The sequence below is a fragment of the Moschus berezovskii genome, chromosome 17, assembly GCF_049115385.1.
Source record: "Moschus berezovskii isolate FMDL1 chromosome 17, NW_MosBer_1.0, whole genome shotgun sequence".
Classification (NCBI taxonomy): Eukaryota; Metazoa; Chordata; class Mammalia; order Artiodactyla; family Moschidae; genus Moschus; species Moschus berezovskii.
In genome coordinates, this window is record NC_142476.1 from 37781357 (window position 1) to 37802313 (window position 20957).

Consider the following 20957-nt stretch of genomic DNA (forward strand, 5'->3'; position numbering starts at 1 on the left):
CTTTCCTTACTTAAGGTAAGCTGATGTGGAAGGGTAGCGTGTGGCTCTGGATGGCAAGCAGAGTTTGCCATAAAATCCTTTCTTTCCCGAGAAGGCATTTCAGGGTTTGATTTTGCCTCTCACTGTAGTGTTACCTGAATCTCATCAGAGTTTCATCGGTGATTTAGCTGGAATCATTTTCAATGTCTTTACCGAGACATGCTTGTTATTCATGAAATGATCGGTTTGGAATTTTCGTTCATTTCATGAAATGTAAAATGCATATTGAGCACACAGTTGGCAGTCGTGTTTTGGCTCCTCAGTACTAGCGCGATGCTTGTTGCAAGCAGGCAGCGAGATAGCTCTTTGTCCGCCACTGGGGGCCCCGTCTAGTGTTCCGTGGCTAAAGTGCGTCACTGGCACCCCTGCTAGTGCAGCGACCTTGGCCCTGATCGGATTCCGTGGAAAGGAAGGGAGACGGTCTAAGGTGTGCTCTTGCAGTGTCTGAATTGGATCCCTTGATCCCTGGCAGCTTCAACGGGAGTCGTCTTGGAGCAGAGTCAGGATGAGTGCCCGGACCCCACCCAGACTCCTTGACCTGGCGGGAAGGCACTTGCTGAGGGCCGACGACTTGGACTCTTCCACTCTGGAGAGTCTGCCCACGGAGCTCTTCCCGCCCCTCTTCCTGGAAGCCTTTGACGGATACCGGACTGAGACCCTAAAGGCCATGGTGCAAACCTGGCCCTTTGTCCGCCTGCCTCTGGGGGCCCTGATTGAGCTGCCTCATGTGGGGCCCCTACAAGCCGTGCTGGAAGCACTTGATGTTCTGCTTGCCCAGAAGACTCGATCCAGGTGAGTCTGTCCTGGGAACCTGGCAAAATCCTGGGAGTCCCAAGGAAGACAGCTGGGGTGAGAGGATGCAGATGGAAAGGGATGGATCAGAGGGTTCTGAAGACAGCAATGAAGAAGCCTTGGGTGGCTATGAGAAATACCTTCTGGTAGCGTAAGGGTGCCTTGAATGAAGGGGCGCCTTCTGGAATATTCCCCACCTCTCCCCAGTCATGCTTAGAGTTACTCGAGTGGACAATCAGACAGGGAAAGAGGGCAAAGGGGGATGGAGGAAAGTGAGGCAGAGACGGAAGAGGGCAAGGCAGCTGGTGACGTCAGGAAGATTAAGTTACAGCACGGGGGGGGGGGGGCAGTCTGTTTTCCAAGTGGGAGGCTGTTGGTTTTGTTTTTGGTTGTTGTTGCTGTTTTTCGTTGACTGTGTGGAATTTACTGCATCCTCGTCAATCTCCTTCTTCTCCCAGGAGGTGCAAACTGCGGGTGCTAGATTTACGAAACACTGGCCAGAACTTCTGGAGCATGTGGTTGGGAGCCAGCAGTGATGGGTGCTCAAGCTCACGAGAGGCAGCGGTGGCTGAGCCCAGGTCAACGACCAAGCGGCCCTCGACTCCACTGAAGGTTTTTATAGACCTTTGCCTGAAGAAAAGGAGCCTGGACAACTTCCTCACCTACTTCCTTAGGTGGGTGGAGCAGAGAAGGTCTTCCGTCCACCTATGTTGCAGGAAGCTGAAGATCGTGTCAATGCCAATGGACAGTATCGTGAAGGTCCTGAGCATGGTGCAGCTGGACTGTATCCAGGAGGTGCAAGTGAGTTGCACCTGGAATCTGTCCACCCTGGCCACATTTGCTCCTTTCCTGGGTGAGATGAGTAACCTGCAGAGACTCCGTCTCTCCCACGTCCACGGGTCTGCCTTCAAGAAGCAGGAGCACGATCACGTCGTGCAAATTACCTCCCAGCTGCGGAGGCTGGGCCACCTGCGGGATCTCCATCTGGAGTCCTCTTCCTTCCTTGGAGGCTGCCTGGACCAGATGCTCAGGTGAGTGTGGGCCACTGGCTAGGGAACATGAAACACAACATCAGAACGTCCAAAGGACCGTCTCTCACGTTGCTCTCTCCTGAGGTGTGCCGTCCCACACGCAGGCACATCAAGGGAGGGGGTTAAGCTGACCCAGTGGTGCCTGTGAGGAGGTAGAGAGTATTATCTGGGATGTTTGCATCCCAGGGTTGGTAATTTCCTCCTAACTTGGAGGCATCGATGTTAAAATGGGGAACGTAGCTAAGCGAACAGGACACTGGAGTGGCGAAACGACCTCAGATCAGAGCGTCCCTGAAGGGAAGCTCTCCGCTCCCAAGGTTGGTGCCCGCAGTGAACCTGTGGCAAATCCCCTGTCTGTAAGAGATTGTTTTGTGCTCCAAAGTTGGTTCCTTAAGCGCGTCTCCCTAGAGCCTCACCTGGCCAGAGATGTCGGATGTGGAGCTCCCCCTCGGGCTGAAGGAAGCCTTACCCGAAACCCTTTCTAGATCGCATCTCTCCACACTAGTAGTCAGTGAGGTCCACACTTGAGGGAGATGCTCTATGGCTCTCCTCAGAGCACGTTCTTGCGATTCCATGATCTCCACTCGTCCTCAGAAGGGAGTGGAGTACGTTGTACTCCGCTTGATAGATGAGGAGAGAGTGTCTTTGAGACACTGTGAAGGGACTCGGTGCCACAGGGAGGCTGAGAGCCCTCAGCCTAGAATGAGACGGGGCAAATCAGCGTGTTGACCCTCAGTGGATGGTCAGACTGCTATAAGCCTTTGTAGAAACCTTTTGTCTCTCCGCTGTGTGCAACCTGGCACCCGGTTCCCAAGGACTAAGCGTTTGGTTTCTCCCCAGGTGCCTGAAGTCCCCCTTGGACAGCCTGTCCATAACCAAGTGCTGGCTTACAGAATCAGACTTGACCCACCTGTCCCAGAGCCCAGACATCAGTCAGCTAAAGAGCCTGGATCTGAGCGGTGTCACCATGACCGACTTTAGGCCTGAGCTCCTCCCCGTTCTGCTGGAGAGAGTGGCAGCCACCCTCCAGGAACTGGACTTAGATGTGTGTGGGATCACGGACACCCAGCTGGAGGCCTTCCTGCCTGCCCTGAGCCGCTGCTCCCAGCTCCGGTTCTTCAGCCTGTGTGGGAACCTCCTGTCCACGGCCGTCATGGAGAAGCTGCTGCGACACACCGCTGCGCTGCCCTGTTTAAGGCAAGAGCGGTATCCTGCCCCTCAGGAGAGTTACAGACCTCGGGGTGTTCTCCCGGAAGCGAGACTTGCCCAGCTTCGGGCTCAGCTGTTGGAGATTCTGAGAGACTTGGGAAAACCCAGGATCATCTGGATCGGCCTCTGCCCCTGTCCTCGCTGTGGTGAGGATGTATGCCCTCACATGGAGCCCATCATATACAGCGGTCCTGCCCCTGCCTAGGGGGTGCCTCTCTCAGAAGCTTTCTTCGGTGCACCTGGAAACGGAAATCTAGAACTTGGGGACACGATGAAGGGAACTCAGACCCAGGGTTTCAGGCATCTGTTCAAGGCGAATGGGGATAGGAAACGTGTTAGTCGGGCGGCGGTCGGTGGTGGTGGTGGTGCGAGATTGCAGGGGGGGCATTATAGACCCTGGGAGGGCATGGGACTTTCAGGTTCATGTGCTTTTAGAATCTGATATGAACCTGCGTGGGTCCACGAGGGAGACCCACGTGTTAGAGTTAGCCTGCGGAGATCGTTGTAAAGAAATTGTCAGGAAATATCGTATGACATCCCTCCTATGTGGCATCCAAAAGGAAAAGACACAAACGAACGTACTTGCAGAAACGGAAAGACTCACGACTTCGAGAATGAACTCATGGTTGGTTTGTGTGTGCAGGGGCGGGGGATGGGTGTGCGCGAGGGACGGTTGGGCCTTGAGGGGAGTCATGTACACACCAGTGTGTTTAGCGTGGATAACCACCGGGAACCTATTGTATAGCTCATGGAGCTCTGCTCAGTCTTATGTGCCAGCCTGGATTGGAGGGCTGTTCCGGGGAGAATGGATACGTGGCTTATCTAAACTGAATCCCTTGGCTGTTCACCTGAAACTACGGCAACACTGTTAATTGGCTAGGTCCCAATACAGGACGTCTTTGGTGTTAAACACACAAATTGTTGGAGCAGAGAACTTGTCAAGAATAAGGAGAACCTCCAGGGTACCAAACAGGAAGGAAGTCTAATATGACAGTGGATAAACGCACAGATATGACTTATTGATGATGTTGTATAGCAAGAAAATCATAGGACCTCATAAAGCAAGTCTACCCCAATAAAAATTCATTACATGAAATAAAGAAACACGCATGGAAGATCTACTGCTGCCGTCCCTGACAGATTATTCTGTGTTCAGTTCATGCCTCAATTATCTCAAGTAACTTAATAAAAAATAAAGAAATGGCACCGAGGTGTCTACGATACAAACACCTGACTATTCCCAGAGTGTTTTATTCTGTGTGGAACATCTCCTTTGTGGGTGTGTGCGTGTGCGTGTGCGTGTGCGTGTGTGTGTGTGCATGCCCGCGACCGGGGTCCCAGGAGCGAGGGCATGTGGGCGTGTGTTGGTTCAGTCACTGAGTCACGTCCGACTCCTTGGCACCCCACGGACTGTAGCCCGGCTGGCTCCTCTGTGCATGGAATTCCCCAGGCAAGGCCACTTTAGTGGGTTGCCATTCCCTTGTCCAGGGGATCTTCCCAACCCAGGGATGGAACCCAGGTCCCCCGCATGGCAGGCAGATTCTTTACCAGCCGAGCCCCAAGGGAAGCAGGACTGCCTATATCTCAGTTCTAATGGTAGAATTCAGTCAGTGTTTGCCAAGTGAATGGGGAATGGAGAAAGGATCCTTGATGACCCGGCCACCCCATCAATCTCTGCTCCCTGAATGTATATGGGAGCCAAGCAACTAATGGAGAGAACTGAAGACGCAAGCGGGATCGATCCAATGAGCGCTCTAGTGACTCATCAGGTGCCCGTTGCTGATTGGCTGAGCAGTGGGCCAGCGGGATGATGGGAATCGAAAGTCCTTTTCTGGCCCTGGAGTCACAGGTGGGTTCTCCGCCGCGTCTACGTCTGAGCGCCCTGCAAGCCACAGCCGAGCAGTAAGTTCCCACCCTCAGATAAGGACGTCCTTTCCTTACTTAAGGTAAGCTGATGTGGAAGGGTAGCGTGTGGCTCTGGATGGCAAGCAGAGTTTGCCATAAAATCCTTTCTTTCCCGAGAAGGCATTTCAGGGTTTGATTTTGCCTCTCACTGTAGTGTTACCTGAATCTCATCAGAGTTTCATCGGTGATTTAGCTGGAATCATTTTCAATGTCTTTACCGAGACATGCTTGTTATTCATGAAATGATCGGTTTGGAATTTTCGTTCATTTCATGAAATGTAAAATGCATATTGAGCACACAGTTGGCAGTCGTGTTTTGGCTCCTCAGTACTAGCGCGATGCTTGTTGCAAGCAGGCAGCGAGATAGCTCTTTGTCCGCCACTGGGGGCCCCGTCTAGTGTTCCGTGGCTAAAGTGCGTCACTGGCACCCCTGCTAGTGCAGCGACCTTGGCCCTGATCGGATTCCGTGGAAAGGAAGGGAGACGGTCTAAGGTGTGCTCTTGCAGTGTCTGAATTGGATCCCTTGATCCCTGGCAGCTTCAACGGGAGTCGTCTTGGAGCAGAGTCAGGATGAGTGCCCGGACCCCACCCAGACTCCTTGACCTGGCGGGAAGGCACTTGCTGAGGGCCGACGACTTGGACTCTTCCACTCTGGAGAGTCTGCCCACGGAGCTCTTCCCGCCCCTCTTCCTGGAAGCCTTTGACGGATACCGGACTGAGACCCTAAAGGCCATGGTGCAAACCTGGCCCTTTGTCCGCCTGCCTCTGGGGGCCCTGATTGAGCTGCCTCATGTGGGGCCCCTACAAGCCGTGCTGGAAGCACTTGATGTTCTGCTTGCCCAGAAGACTCGATCCAGGTGAGTCTGTCCTGGGAACCTGGCAAAATCCTGGGAGTCCCAAGGAAGACAGCTGGGGTGAGAGGATGCAGATGGAAAGGGATGGATCAGAGGGTTCTGAAGACAGCAATGAAGAAGCCTTGGGTGGCTATGAGAAATACCTTCTGGTAGCGTAAGGGTGCCTTGAATGAAGGGGCGCCTTCTGGAATATTCCCCACCTCTCCCCAGTCATGCTTAGAGTTACTCGAGTGGACAATCAGACAGGGAAAGAGGGCAAAGGGGGATGGAGGAAAGTGAGGCAGAGACGGAAGAGGGCAAGGCAGCTGGTGACGTCAGGAAGATTAAGTTACAGCACGGGGGGGGGGGGGGCAGTCTGTTTTCCAAGTGGGAGGCTGTTGGTTTTGTTTTTGGTTGTTGTTGCTGTTTTTCGTTGACTGTGTGGAATTTACTGCATCCTCGTCAATCTCCTTCTTCTCCCAGGAGGTGCAAACTGCGGGTGCTAGATTTACGAAACACTGGCCAGAACTTCTGGAGCATGTGGTTGGGAGCCAGCAGTGATGGGTGCTCAAGCTCACGAGAGGCAGCGGTGGCTGAGCCCAGGTCAACGACCAAGCGGCCCTCGACTCCACTGAAGGTTTTTATAGACCTTTGCCTGAAGAAAAGGAGCCTGGACAACTTCCTCACCTACTTCCTTAGGTGGGTGGAGCAGAGAAGGTCTTCCGTCCACCTATGTTGCAGGAAGCTGAAGATCGTGTCAATGCCAATGGACAGTATCGTGAAGGTCCTGAGCATGGTGCAGCTGGACTGTATCCAGGAGGTGCAAGTGAGTTGCACCTGGAATCTGTCCACCCTGGCCACATTTGCTCCTTTCCTGGGTGAGATGAGTAACCTGCAGAGACTCCGTCTCTCCCACGTCCACGGGTCTGCCTTCAAGAAGCAGGAGCACGATCACGTCGTGCAAATTACCTCCCAGCTGCGGAGGCTGGGCCACCTGCGGGATCTCCATCTGGAGTCCTCTTCCTTCCTTGGAGGCTGCCTGGACCAGATGCTCAGGTGAGTGTGGGCCACTGGCTAGGGAACATGAAACACAACATCAGAACGTCCAAAGGACCGTCTCTCACGTTGCTCTCTCCTGAGGTGTGCCGTCCCACACGCAGGCACATCAAGGGAGGGGGTTAAGCTGACCCAGTGGTGCCTGTGAGGAGGTAGAGAGTATTATCTGGGATGTTTGCATCCCAGGGTTGGTAATTTCCTCCTAACTTGGAGGCATCGATGTTAAAATGGGGAACGTAGCTAAGCGAACAGGACACTGGAGTGGCGAAACGACCTCAGATCAGAGCGTCCCTGAAGGGAAGCTCTCCGCTCCCAAGGTTGGTGCCCGCAGTGAACCTGTGGCAAATCCCCTGTCTGTAAGAGATTGTTTTGTGCTCCAAAGTTGGTTCCTTAAGCGCGTCTCCCTAGAGCCTCACCTGGCCAGAGATGTCGGATGTGGAGCTCCCCCTCGGGCTGAAGGAAGCCTTACCCGAAACCCTTTCTAGATCGCATCTCTCCACACTAGTAGTCAGTGAGGTCCACACTTGAGGGAGATGCTCTATGGCTCTCCTCAGAGCACGTTCTTGCGATTCCATGATCTCCACTCGTCCTCAGAAGGGAGTGGAGTACGTTGTACTCCGCTTGATAGATGAGGAGAGAGTGTCTTTGAGACACTGTGAAGGGACTCGGTGCCACAGGGAGGCTGAGAGCCCTCAGCCTAGAATGAGACGGGGCAAATCAGCGTGTTGACCCTCAGTGGATGGTCAGACTGCTATAAGCCTTTGTAGAAACCTTTTGTCTCTCCGCTGTGTGCAACCTGGCACCCGGTTCCCAAGGACTAAGCGTTTGGTTTCTCCCCAGGTGCCTGAAGTCCCCCTTGGACAGCCTGTCCATAACCAAGTGCTGGCTTACAGAATCAGACTTGACCCACCTGTCCCAGAGCCCAGACATCAGTCAGCTAAAGAGCCTGGATCTGAGCGGTGTCACCATGACCGACTTTAGGCCTGAGCTCCTCCCCGTTCTGCTGGAGAGAGTGGCAGCCACCCTCCAGGAACTGGACTTAGATGTGTGTGGGATCACGGACACCCAGCTGGAGGCCTTCCTGCCTGCCCTGAGCCGCTGCTCCCAGCTCCGGTTCTTCAGCCTGTGTGGGAACCTCCTGTCCACGGCCGTCATGGAGAAGCTGCTGCGACACACCGCTGCGCTGCCCTGTTTAAGGCAAGAGCGGTATCCTGCCCCTCAGGAGAGTTACAGACCTCGGGGTGTTCTCCCGGAAGCGAGACTTGCCCAGCTTCGGGCTCAGCTGTTGGAGATTCTGAGAGACTTGGGAAAACCCAGGATCATCTGGATCGGCCTCTGCCCCTGTCCTCGCTGTGGTGAGGATGTATGCCCTCACATGGAGCCCATCATATACAGCGGTCCTGCCCCTGCCTAGGGGGTGCCTCTCTCAGAAGCTTTCTTCGGTGCACCTGGAAACGGAAATCTAGAACTTGGGGACACGATGAAGGGAACTCAGACCCAGGGTTTCAGGCATCTGTTCAAGGCGAATGGGGATAGGAAACGTGTTAGTCGGGCGGCGGTCGGTGGTGGTGGTGGTGGTGGTGGTGGTGCGAGATTGCAGGGGGGGCATTATAGACCCTGGGAGGGCATGGGACTTTCAGGTTCATGTGCTTTTAGAATCTGATATGAACCTGCGTGGGTCCACGAGGGAGACCCACGTGTTAGAGTTAGCCTGCGGAGATCGTTGTAAAGAAATTGTCAGGAAATATCGTATGACATCCCTCCTATGTGGCATCCAAAAGGAAAAGACACAAACGAACGTACTTGCAGAAACGGAAAGACTCACGACTTCGAGAATGAACTCATGGTTGGTTTGTGTGTGCAGGGGCGGGGGATGGGTGTGCGCGAGGGACGGTTGGGCCTTGAGGGGAGTCATGTACACACCAGTGTGTTTAGCGTGGATAACCACCGGGAACCTATTGTATAGCTCATGGAGCTCTGCTCAGTCTTATGTGCCAGCCTGGATTGGAGGGCTGTTCCGGGGAGAATGGATACGTGGCTTATCTAAACTGAATCCCTTGGCTGTTCACCTGAAACTACGGCAACACTGTTAATTGGCTAGGTCCCAATACAGGACGTCTTTGGTGTTAAACACACAAATTGTTGGAGCAGAGAACTTGTCAAGAATAAGGAGAACCTCCAGGGTACCAAACAGGAAGGAAGTCTAATATGACAGTGGATAAACGCACAGATATGACTTATTGATGATGTTGTATAGCAAGAAAATCATAGGACCTCATAAAGCAAGTCTACCCCAATAAAAATTCATTACATGAAATAAAGAAACACGCATGGAAGATCTACTGCTGCCGTCCCTGACAGATTATTCTGTGTTCAGTTCATGCCTCAATTATCTCAAGTAACTTAATAAAAAATAAAGAAATGGCACCGAGGTGTCTACGATACAAACACCTGACTATTCCCAGAGTGTTTTATTCTGTGTGGAACATCTCCTTTGTGGGTGTGTGCGTGTGCGTGTGCGTGTGCGTGTGTGTGTGTGCATGCCCGCGACCGGGGTCCCAGGAGCGAGGGCATGTGGGCGTGTGTTGGTTCAGTCACTGAGTCACGTCCGACTCCTTGGCACCCCACGGACTGTAGCCCGGCTGGCTCCTCTGTGCATGGAATTCCCCAGGCAAGGCCACTTTAGTGGGTTGCCATTCCCTTGTCCAGGGGATCTTCCCAACCCAGGGATGGAACCCAGGTCCCCCGCATGGCAGGCAGATTCTTTACCAGCCGAGCCCCAAGGGAAGCAGGACTGCCTATATCTCAGTTCTAATGGTAGAATTCAGTCAGTGTTTGCCAAGTGAATGGGGAATGGAGAAAGGATCCTTGATGACCCGGCCACCCCATCAATCTCTGCTCCCTGAATGTATATGGGAGCCAAGCAACTAATGGAGAGAACTGAAGACGCAAGCGGGATCGATCCAATGAGCGCTCTAGTGACTCATCAGGTGCCCGTTGCTGATTGGCTGAGCAGTGGGCCAGCGGGATGATGGGAATCGAAAGTCCTTTTCTGGCCCTGGAGTCACAGGTGGGTTCTCCGCCGCGTCTACGTCTGAGCGCCCTGCAAGCCACAGCCGAGCAGTAAGTTCCCACCCTCAGATAAGGACGTCCTTTCCTTACTTAAGGTAAGCTGATGTGGAAGGGTAGCGTGTGGCTCTGGATGGCAAGCAGAGTTTGCCATAAAATCCTTTCTTTCCCGAGAAGGCATTTCAGGGTTTGATTTTGCCTCTCACTGTAGTGTTACCTGAATCTCATCAGAGTTTCATCGGTGATTTAGCTGGAATCATTTTCAATGTCTTTACCGAGACATGCTTGTTATTCATGAAATGATCGGTTTGGAATTTTCGTTCATTTCATGAAATGTAAAATGCATATTGAGCACACAGTTGGCAGTCGTGTTTTGGCTCCTCAGTACTAGCGCGATGCTTGTTGCAAGCAGGCAGCGAGATAGCTCTTTGTCCGCCACTGGGGGCCCCGTCTAGTGTTCCGTGGCTAAAGTGCGTCACTGGCACCCCTGCTAGTGCAGCGACCTTGGCCCTGATCGGATTCCGTGGAAAGGAAGGGAGACGGTCTAAGGTGTGCTCTTGCAGTGTCTGAATTGGATCCCTTGATCCCTGGCAGCTTCAACGGGAGTCGTCTTGGAGCAGAGTCAGGATGAGTGCCCGGACCCCACCCAGACTCCTTGACCTGGCGGGAAGGCACTTGCTGAGGGCCGACGACTTGGACTCTTCCACTCTGGAGAGTCTGCCCACGGAGCTCTTCCCGCCCCTCTTCCTGGAAGCCTTTGACGGATACCGGACTGAGACCCTAAAGGCCATGGTGCAAACCTGGCCCTTTGTCCGCCTGCCTCTGGGGGCCCTGATTGAGCTGCCTCATGTGGGGCCCCTACAAGCCGTGCTGGAAGCACTTGATGTTCTGCTTGCCCAGAAGACTCGATCCAGGTGAGTCTGTCCTGGGAACCTGGCAAAATCCTGGGAGTCCCAAGGAAGACAGCTGGGGTGAGAGGATGCAGATGGAAAGGGATGGATCAGAGGGTTCTGAAGACAGCAATGAAGAAGCCTTGGGTGGCTATGAGAAATACCTTCTGGTAGCGTAAGGGTGCCTTGAATGAAGGGGCGCCTTCTGGAATATTCCCCACCTCTCCCCAGTCATGCTTAGAGTTACTCGAGTGGACAATCAGACAGGGAAAGAGGGCAAAGGGGGATGGAGGAAAGTGAGGCAGAGACGGAAGAGGGCAAGGCAGCTGGTGACGTCAGGAAGATTAAGTTACAGCACGGGGGGGGGGGGGCAGTCTGTTTTCCAAGTGGGAGGCTGTTGGTTTTGTTTTTGGTTGTTGTTGCTGTTTTTCGTTGACTGTGTGGAATTTACTGCATCCTCGTCAATCTCCTTCTTCTCCCAGGAGGTGCAAACTGCGGGTGCTAGATTTACGAAACACTGGCCAGAACTTCTGGAGCATGTGGTTGGGAGCCAGCAGTGATGGGTGCTCAAGCTCACGAGAGGCAGCGGTGGCTGAGCCCAGGTCAACGACCAAGCGGCCCTCGACTCCACTGAAGGTTTTTATAGACCTTTGCCTGAAGAAAAGGAGCCTGGACAACTTCCTCACCTACTTCCTTAGGTGGGTGGAGCAGAGAAGGTCTTCCGTCCACCTATGTTGCAGGAAGCTGAAGATCGTGTCAATGCCAATGGACAGTATCGTGAAGGTCCTGAGCATGGTGCAGCTGGACTGTATCCAGGAGGTGCAAGTGAGTTGCACCTGGAATCTGTCCACCCTGGCCACATTTGCTCCTTTCCTGGGTGAGATGAGTAACCTGCAGAGACTCCGTCTCTCCCACGTCCACGGGTCTGCCTTCAAGAAGCAGGAGCACGATCACGTCGTGCAAATTACCTCCCAGCTGCGGAGGCTGGGCCACCTGCGGGATCTCCATCTGGAGTCCTCTTCCTTCCTTGGAGGCTGCCTGGACCAGATGCTCAGGTGAGTGTGGGCCACTGGCTAGGGAACATGAAACACAACATCAGAACGTCCAAAGGACCGTCTCTCACGTTGCTCTCTCCTGAGGTGTGCCGTCCCACACGCAGGCACATCAAGGGAGGGGGTTAAGCTGACCCAGTGGTGCCTGTGAGGAGGTAGAGAGTATTATCTGGGATGTTTGCATCCCAGGGTTGGTAATTTCCTCCTAACTTGGAGGCATCGATGTTAAAATGGGGAACGTAGCTAAGCGAACAGGACACTGGAGTGGCGAAACGACCTCAGATCAGAGCGTCCCTGAAGGGAAGCTCTCCGCTCCCAAGGTTGGTGCCCGCAGTGAACCTGTGGCAAATCCCCTGTCTGTAAGAGATTGTTTTGTGCTCCAAAGTTGGTTCCTTAAGCGCGTCTCCCTAGAGCCTCACCTGGCCAGAGATGTCGGATGTGGAGCTCCCCCTCGGGCTGAAGGAAGCCTTACCCGAAACCCTTTCTAGATCGCATCTCTCCACACTAGTAGTCAGTGAGGTCCACACTTGAGGGAGATGCTCTATGGCTCTCCTCAGAGCACGTTCTTGCGATTCCATGATCTCCACTCGTCCTCAGAAGGGAGTGGAGTACGTTGTACTCCGCTTGATAGATGAGGAGAGAGTGTCTTTGAGACACTGTGAAGGGACTCGGTGCCACAGGGAGGCTGAGAGCCCTCAGCCTAGAATGAGACGGGGCAAATCAGCGTGTTGACCCTCAGTGGATGGTCAGACTGCTATAAGCCTTTGTAGAAACCTTTTGTCTCTCCGCTGTGTGCAACCTGGCACCCGGTTCCCAAGGACTAAGCGTTTGGTTTCTCCCCAGGTGCCTGAAGTCCCCCTTGGACAGCCTGTCCATAACCAAGTGCTGGCTTACAGAATCAGACTTGACCCACCTGTCCCAGAGCCCAGACATCAGTCAGCTAAAGAGCCTGGATCTGAGCGGTGTCACCATGACCGACTTTAGGCCTGAGCTCCTCCCCGTTCTGCTGGAGAGAGTGGCAGCCACCCTCCAGGAACTGGACTTAGATGTGTGTGGGATCACGGACACCCAGCTGGAGGCCTTCCTGCCTGCCCTGAGCCGCTGCTCCCAGCTCCGGTTCTTCAGCCTGTGTGGGAACCTCCTGTCCACGGCCGTCATGGAGAAGCTGCTGCGACACACCGCTGCGCTGCCCTGTTTAAGGCAAGAGCGGTATCCTGCCCCTCAGGAGAGTTACAGACCTCGGGGTGTTCTCCCGGAAGCGAGACTTGCCCAGCTTCGGGCTCAGCTGTTGGAGATTCTGAGAGACTTGGGAAAACCCAGGATCATCTGGATCGGCCTCTGCCCCTGTCCTCGCTGTGGTGAGGATGTATGCCCTCACATGGAGCCCATCATATACAGCGGTCCTGCCCCTGCCTAGGGGGTGCCTCTCTCAGAAGCTTTCTTCGGTGCACCTGGAAACGGAAATCTAGAACTTGGGGACACGATGAAGGGAACTCAGACCCAGGGTTTCAGGCATCTGTTCAAGGCGAATGGGGATAGGAAACGTGTTAGTCGGGCGGCGGTCGGTGGTGGTGGTGGTGGTGGTGGTGGTGCGAGATTGCAGGGGGGCATTATAGACCCTGGGAGGGCATGGGACTTTCAGGTTCATGTGCTTTTAGAATCTGATATGAACCTGCGTGGGTCCACGAGGGAGACCCACGTGTTAGAGTTAGCCTGCGGAGATCGTTGTAAAGAAATTGTCAGGAAATATCGTATGACATCCCTCCTATGTGGCATCCAAAAGGAAAAGACACAAACGAACGTACTTGCAGAAACGGAAAGACTCACGACTTCGAGAATGAACTCATGGTTGGTTTGTGTGTGCAGGGGCGGGGGATGGGTGTGCGCGAGGGACGGTTGGGCCTTGAGGGGAGTCATGTACACACCAGTGTGTTTAGCGTGGATAACCACCGGGAACCTATTGTATAGCTCATGGAGCTCTGCTCAGTCTTATGTGCCAGCCTGGATTGGAGGGCTGTTCCGGGGAGAATGGATACGTGGCTTATCTAAACTGAATCCCTTGGCTGTTCACCTGAAACTACGGCAACACTGTTAATTGGCTAGGTCCCAATACAGGACGTCTTTGGTGTTAAACACACAAATTGTTGGAGCAGAGAACTTGTCAAGAATAAGGAGAACCTCCAGGGTACCAAACAGGAAGGAAGTCTAATATGACAGTGGATAAACGCACAGATATGACTTATTGATGATGTTGTATAGCAAGAAAATCATAGGACCTCATAAAGCAAGTCTACCCCAATAAAAATTCATTACATGAAATAAAGAAACACGCATGGAAGATCTACTGCTGCCGTCCCTGACAGATTATTCTGTGTTCAGTTCATGCCTCAATTATCTCAAGTAACTTAATAAAAAATAAAGAAATGGCACCGAGGTGTCTACGATACAAACACCTGACTATTCCCAGAGTGTTTTATTCTGTGTGGAACATCTCCTTTGTGGGTGTGTGCGTGTGCGTGTGCGTGTGCGTGTGTGTGTGTGCATGCCCGCGACCGGGGTCCCAGGAGCGAGGGCATGTGGGCGTGTGTTGGTTCAGTCACTGAGTCACGTCCGACTCCTTGGCACCCCACGGACTGTAGCCCGGCTGGCTCCTCTGTGCATGGAATTCCCCAGGCAAGGCCACTTTAGTGGGTTGCCATTCCCTTGTCCAGGGGATCTTCCCAACCCAGGGATGGAACCCAGGTCCCCCGCATGGCAGGCAGATTCTTTACCAGCCGAGCCCCAAGGGAAGCAGGACTGCCTATATCTCAGTTCTAATGGTAGAATTCAGTCAGTGTTTGCCAAGTGAATGGGGAATGGAGAAAGGATCCTTGATGACCCGGCCACCCCATCAATCTCTGCTCCCTGAATGTATATGGGAGCCAAGCAACTAATGGAGAGAACTGAAGACGCAAGCGGGATCGATCCAATGAGCGCTCTAGTGACTCATCAGGTGCCCGTTGCTGATTGGCTGAGCAGTGGGCCAGCGGGATGATGGGAATCGAAAGTCCTTTTCTGGCCCTGGAGTCACAGGTGGGTTCTCCGCCGCGTCTACGTCTGAGCGCCCTGCAAGCCACAGCCGAGCAGTAAGTTCCCACCCTCAGATAAGGACGTCCTTTCCTTACTTAAGGTAAGCTGATGTGGAAGGGTAGCGTGTGGCTCTGGATGGCAAGCAGAGTTTGCCATAAAATCCTTTCTTTCCCGAGAAGGCATTTCAGGGTTTGATTTTGCCTCTCACTGTAGTGTTACCTGAATCTCATCAGAGTTTCATCGGTGATTTAGCTGGAATCATTTTCAATGTCTTTACCGAGACATGCTTGTTATTCATGAAATGATCGGTTTGGAATTTTCGTTCATTTCATGAAATGTAAAATGCATATTGAGCACACAGTTGGCAGTCGTGTTTTGGCTCCTCAGTACTAGCGCGATGCTTGTTGCAAGCAGGCAGCGAGATAGCTCTTTGTCCGCCACTGGGGGCCCCGTCTAGTGTTCCGTGGCTAAAGTGCGTCACTGGCACCCCTGCTAGTGCAGCGACCTTGGCCCTGATCGGATTCCGTGGAAAGGAAGGGAGACGGTCTAAGGTGTGCTCTTGCAGTGTCTGAATTGGATCCCTTGATCCCTGGCAGCTTCAACGGGAGTCGTCTTGGAGCAGAGTCAGGATGAGTGCCCGGACCCCACCCAGACTCCTTGACCTGGCGGGAAGGCACTTGCTGAGGGCCGACGACTTGGACTCTTCCACTCTGGAGAGTCTGCCCACGGAGCTCTTCCCGCCCCTCTTCCTGGAAGCCTTTGACGGATACCGGACTGAGACCCTAAAGGCCATGGTGCAAACCTGGCCCTTTGTCCGCCTGCCTCTGGGGGCCCTGATTGAGCTGCCTCATGTGGGGCCCCTACAAGCCGTGCTGGAAGCACTTGATGTTCTGCTTGCCCAGAAGACTCGATCCAGGTGAGTCTGTCCTGGGAACCTGGCAAAATCCTGGGAGTCCCAAGGAAGACAGCTGGGGTGAGAGGATGCAGATGGAAAGGGATGGATCAGAGGGTTCTGAAGACAGCAATGAAGAAGCCTTGGGTGGCTATGAGAAATACCTTCTGGTAGCGTAAGGGTGCCTTGAATGAAGGGGCGCCTTCTGGAATATTCCCCACCTCTCCCCAGTCATGCTTAGAGTTACTCGAGTGGACAATCAGACAGGGAAAGAGGGCAAAGGGGGATGGAGGAAAGTGAGGCAGAGACGGAAGAGGGCAAGGCAGCTGGTGACGTCAGGAAGATTAAGTTACAGCACGGGGGGGGGGGCAGTCTGTTTTCCAAGTGGGAGGCTGTTGGTTTTGTTTTTGGTTGTTGTTGCTGTTTTTCGTTGACTGTGTGGAATTTACTGCATCCTCGTCAATCTCCTTCTTCTCCCAGGAGGTGCAAACTGCGGGTGCTAGATTTACGAAACACTGGCCAGAACTTCTGGAGCATGTGGTTGGGAGCCAGCAGTGATGGGTGCTCAAGCTCACGAGAGGCAGCGGTGGCTGAGCCCAGGTCAACGACCAAGCGGCCCTCGACTCCACTGAAGGTTTTTATAGACCTTTGCCTGAAGAAAAGGAGCCTGGACAACTTCCTCACCTACTTCCTTAGGTGGGTGGAGCAGAGAAGGTCTTCCGTCCACCTATGTTGCAGGAAGCTGAAGATCGTGTCAATGCCAATGGACAGTATCGTGAAGGTCCTGAGCATGGTGCAGCTGGACTGTATCCAGGAGGTGCAAGTGAGTTGCACCTGGAATCTGTCCACCCTGGCCACATTTGCTCCTTTCCTGGGTGAGATGAGTAACCTGCAGAGACTCCGTCTCTCCCACGTCCACGGGTCTGCCTTCAAGAAGCAGGAGCACGATCACGTCGTGCAAATTACCTCCCAGCTGCGGAGGCTGGGCCACCTGCGGGATCTCCATCTGGAGTCCTCTTCCTTCCTTGGAGGCTGCCTGGACCAGATGCTCAGGTGAGTGTGGGCCACTGGCTAGGGAACATGAAACACAACATCAGAACGTCCAAAGGACCGTCTCTCACGTTGCTCTCTCCTGAGGTGTGCCGTCCCACACGCAGGCACATCAAGGGAGGGGGTTAAGCTGACCCAGTGGTGCCTGTGAGGAGGTAGAGAGTATTATCTGGGATGTTTGCATCCCAGGGTTGGTAATTTCCTCCTAACTTGGAGGCATCGATGTTAAAATGGGGAACGTAGCTAAGCGAACAGGACACTGGAGTGGCGAAACGACCTCAGATCAGAGCGTCCCTGAAGGGAAGCTCTCCGCTCCCAAGGTTGGTGCCCGCAGTGAACCTGTGGCAAATCCCCTGTCTGTAAGAGATTGTTTTGTGCTCCAAAGTTGGTTCCTTAAGCGCGTCTCCCTAGAGCCTCACCTGGCCAGAGATGTCGGATGTGGAGCTCCCCCTCGGGCTGAAGGAAGCCTTACCCGAAACCCTTTCTAGATCGCATCTCTCCACACTAGTAGTCAGTGAGGTCCACACTTGAGGGAGATGCTCTATGGCTCTCCTCAGAGCACGTTCTTGCGATTCCACGATCTCCAGTCGTCCTCAGAAGGGAGTGGAGTACGTTGTACTCCGCTTGATAGATGAGGAGAGAGTGTCTTTGAGACACTGTGAAGGGACTCGGTGCCACAGGGAGGCTGAGAGCCCTCAGCCTAGAATGAGACGGGGCCAATCAGCGTGTTGACCCTCAGTGGATGGTCAGACTGCTATAAGCCTTTGTAGAAACCTTTTGTCTCTCCGCTGTGTGCAACCTGGCACCCGGTTCCCAAGGACTAAGCGTTTGGTTTCTCCCCAGGTGCCTGAAGTCCCCCTTGGACAGCCTGTCCATAACCAAGTGCTGGCTTACAGAATCAGACTTGACCCACCTGTCCCAGAGCCCGGACATCAGTCAGCTAAAGAGCCTGGATCTGAGCGGTGTCACCATGACCGACTTTAGGCCTGAGCTCCTCCCCGTTCTGCTGGAGAGAGTGGCAGCCACCCTCCAGGAACTGGACTTAGATGTGTGTGGGATCACGGACACCCAGCTGGAGGCCTTCCTGCCTGCCCTGAGCCGCTGCTCCCAGCTCCGGTTCTTCAGCCTGTGTGGGAACCTCCTGTCCACGGCCGTCATGGAGAAGCTGCTGCGACACACCGCTGCGCTGCCCTGTTTAAGGCAAGAGCGGTATCCTGCCCCTCAGGAGAGTTACAGACCTCGGGGTGTTCTCCCGGAAGCGAGACTTGCCCAGCTTCGGGCTCAGCTGTTGGAGATTCTGAGAGACTTGGGAAAACCCAGGATCATCTGGATCGGCCTCTGCCCCTGTCCTCGCTGTGGTGAGGATGTATGCCCTCACATGGAGCCCATCATATACAGCGGTCCTGCCCCTGCCTAGGGGGTTGCCTCTATCAGAAGCTTTCTTCGGTTCACCTGGAAACGGACGTCTAGAACTTTAGGACACGATGAAGGGAACACAGACACAGGTTTTCATACGTTTTCTCAATGATTTCGGGTAAAGGAAAGTTTATAGTGGGAGTGGTGCTGGATTTAATGGAGAAATATAGATTTTGGGAGGTCATGGTGAGTTCATGGACATTTGCTTCTAGATTCTGACATCAACCTGGGTTGTTACATGCTGGCGACCCACATGTTGGAGTTATCCCTGAGGAGAAAGTTGTCAAGAAATTGTCAGGAAATATCAGAAGACTTCCCTTATATTTGGAATCTAAGATGAAATGATAGAAATGAACTTACTTGCAAAACAGAAAGAGACCCACCGACTTTGAAAATGAACTCATGGTTGGTGAGACGAAGGGATGACTGGGGGCTTTATGAAGGCCATGTACATCAAGCTATGTAGAGTTATAACATACAGGAACCTATTGTATAGTACATGGAACTCTGCTCAGTGGTATGTGCCAGCCTGGATTGGAGGGGGGTTTGAGGGATACATAGATATATATGGGTAAATCCTTTCACTCTTAATCTGAAACTATCACAACGTTGTTAATAGGCTACACCCCAATACAAAGTGTTTTTGTTGCTAAAAACATAAAAATACAATTCAAAAAAATTAAAAAAGAAATTGTCATAAATAAAGAGATCCTCCTGAGGAGCTAAACAGGAAAGAAATTTAAATTGAGACTGTATAAATGTATAGATGTGACATTAATTTTGTTGTAAAAGAAGAACATAATATGACATTTTCCAATAAAAAATAATTAACAGAAATAAATAGACGATCATGGAAAATCAACTGCTGTCCTCCATGATAGATTATTTATTCTGTGTTCAGTTTATGCCTCCATTATCTCCAGCTACTGATAAAATTAGGCACAGTGTTTTCCATGATTCAAAACCTTCTTATTCCTATAATTTCTTTATTTTGTCTGGGGCATCTCCTGTGTTTGTATGTGTGTGTGTGTGTCCTTAGTCACCTAGTCACGTTTGACTCTCTGGAATCTCATGGACTGTAGCCGCCAGGATCTTTTATGCATGGGATTCTCCAGGCAAGAAAACTGGAGTGGGTAGCCATTCCCTTTTCCAGGGTATCTTCCTGACTCAGGGATCAAACCTTGGACTCCTGCATTGCAGGCAGATTCTGTACTCTCTGAGCCACCATGTAAGCCCTGTGTGGCAATTCTCACTTCTGTGCTTATTTGTTTGGCTGTTCAGTGCATTAATGATACAAAGGAGAACACAAAGTGTATCCAATGACGTACTGGAATGAAGAGCTGTTGGCAAGGCTCTCACTGATGACTCGGGCCATGACCTGGGGCATGGGTATTCTTCATGCTTGTACCAGTGGGTGTATAAGTTGCAGTTGCTTGCCTTTCTGTATGCCTCATCGCCAACGGCAATCTCCTCAGTTCTGCAAGATGTTTTCCACACTGCCAATAAGGTTGAACCTGGTTCCCTCCATTCCATGCTTGTCATGGGTGAGTAGTGGTCCTCATGGATATAATCTAGTTGTGGCCAGGCATCCAAATTCCTTTTAGTAAATTGCTAAAAGAGCAGAAACATTTAACGTGAATTTATTATTTCCATACCACATTCCAGATATATATCATTTTGGGCGGTTGGTCTTATTGGAACAAGTTGATAATTCCCATTACAATTCCAGTCCTTCCCTAACAGAAAGGTCAAAGATAGCTTGTCTGGATATCATAATGTTCAAATATACAACAAAAATATGTTATGTATTACATATACCTCACAGTCGGCTCTCTCTATCCTCAGCTCATCGTCCTCAGATTCAACCAACTACATGATGCAGACTAAATTCACTGTTAAAAATATCCTCATCTAAGTGACCCTGAGCAGTTCAACCAGAGATTGTTCAAGATTCACCAGTTATACAGACAGGTGAAGAGAGGCTGATTACAGAGGCTGAACAGTCTCACTGTCTGCTGTCTGACAGTCTGCTGTCTTGCTTAGAGAACTAGGAAAGACTATGGTATAATTCAGACATTAAGGTTGAAAATCAGGGGAAATGATGGTGCAGCTCTAAGTCAAGGCTAAAGGCCAAAGATTTAGGGCACCACTTGTGTATGTCCTGGAGTTTCAAGGTTCAGGAACCAGAAACTCCAGTATTCATGGCCAAGAAGAGAGAGAGGGAGAGCAATTGCCCTTGTTCCATTCAAGCCCCCAGAGGATAAGACGATTCCCTCCCACACTGGTGAGGGCTGATCTCTTGACTCAGTCTACCGATTCCAATGCTAATCTTCTCCAGGAATCCCTTTGCAGATTCCCCCAGAATGAATGTTTGACCCGAGATCCGGGCATCTCATCTCACAGTGAAGTTGACACATAAATTTAATCCTCACAGTGCTTCTAAACAGAATGAAGCCAAATAAAGTTTCACTGCTAAGCATTCAGAGGTTGAAATTGTTTATTCTGTGGAGGAAGGGGATATAGGGCTGAAATATAGTAGGATCCAGTGAGATATTGCTTGTTGAGGGATGGGCTCCAGAGTTATTTAGAAAGATCTCCTTATCATGAAAGATCTCCATGATGCTTTCCCCTCGCAACCCCCATCTTCTTCCTCC

The 20957-nt window shown here is 52.2% G+C and overlaps 4 protein-coding genes across 4 annotated transcripts; all 4 read left to right on the forward strand.

The window, feature by feature from the left end:
• Positions 1-544: 544 nt before the first annotated feature.
• On the forward strand, positions 545-3276 carry LOC148775124 (PRAME family member 8-like). The gene is made up of 3 exons (XM_088845040.1): positions 545-831; positions 1290-1862; positions 2703-3276. Exons 1-3 carry the CDS (start codon positions 545-547, stop codon positions 3274-3276), a joined length of 1434 nt encoding a protein of 477 aa, XP_088701166.1.
• A 2270-nt stretch (positions 3277-5546) lies between these two features.
• LOC129550963 (PRAME family member 8-like) lies at positions 5547-8279 on the forward strand. The gene is made up of 3 exons (XM_088845041.1): positions 5547-5833; positions 6293-6865; positions 7706-8279. Exons 1-3 carry the CDS (start codon positions 5547-5549, stop codon positions 8277-8279), a joined length of 1434 nt encoding a protein of 477 aa, XP_088701167.1.
• Positions 8280-10561: 2282 nt separating this feature from the next.
• LOC148775125 (PRAME family member 8-like) lies at positions 10562-13293 on the forward strand. The gene is made up of 3 exons (XM_088845042.1): positions 10562-10848; positions 11307-11879; positions 12720-13293. Exons 1-3 carry the CDS (start codon positions 10562-10564, stop codon positions 13291-13293), a joined length of 1434 nt encoding a protein of 477 aa, XP_088701168.1.
• Positions 13294-15574: 2281 nt separating this feature from the next.
• On the forward strand, positions 15575-18304 carry LOC148775126 (PRAME family member 8-like). Its single transcript, XM_088845043.1, has 3 exons — positions 15575-15861; positions 16318-16890; positions 17731-18304. The coding sequence occupies exons 1-3, from the start codon at positions 15575-15577 to the stop codon at positions 18302-18304; spliced, it is 1434 nt and encodes a 477-aa protein (XP_088701169.1).
• The last annotated feature ends 2653 nt before the right edge of the window (positions 18305-20957 follow it).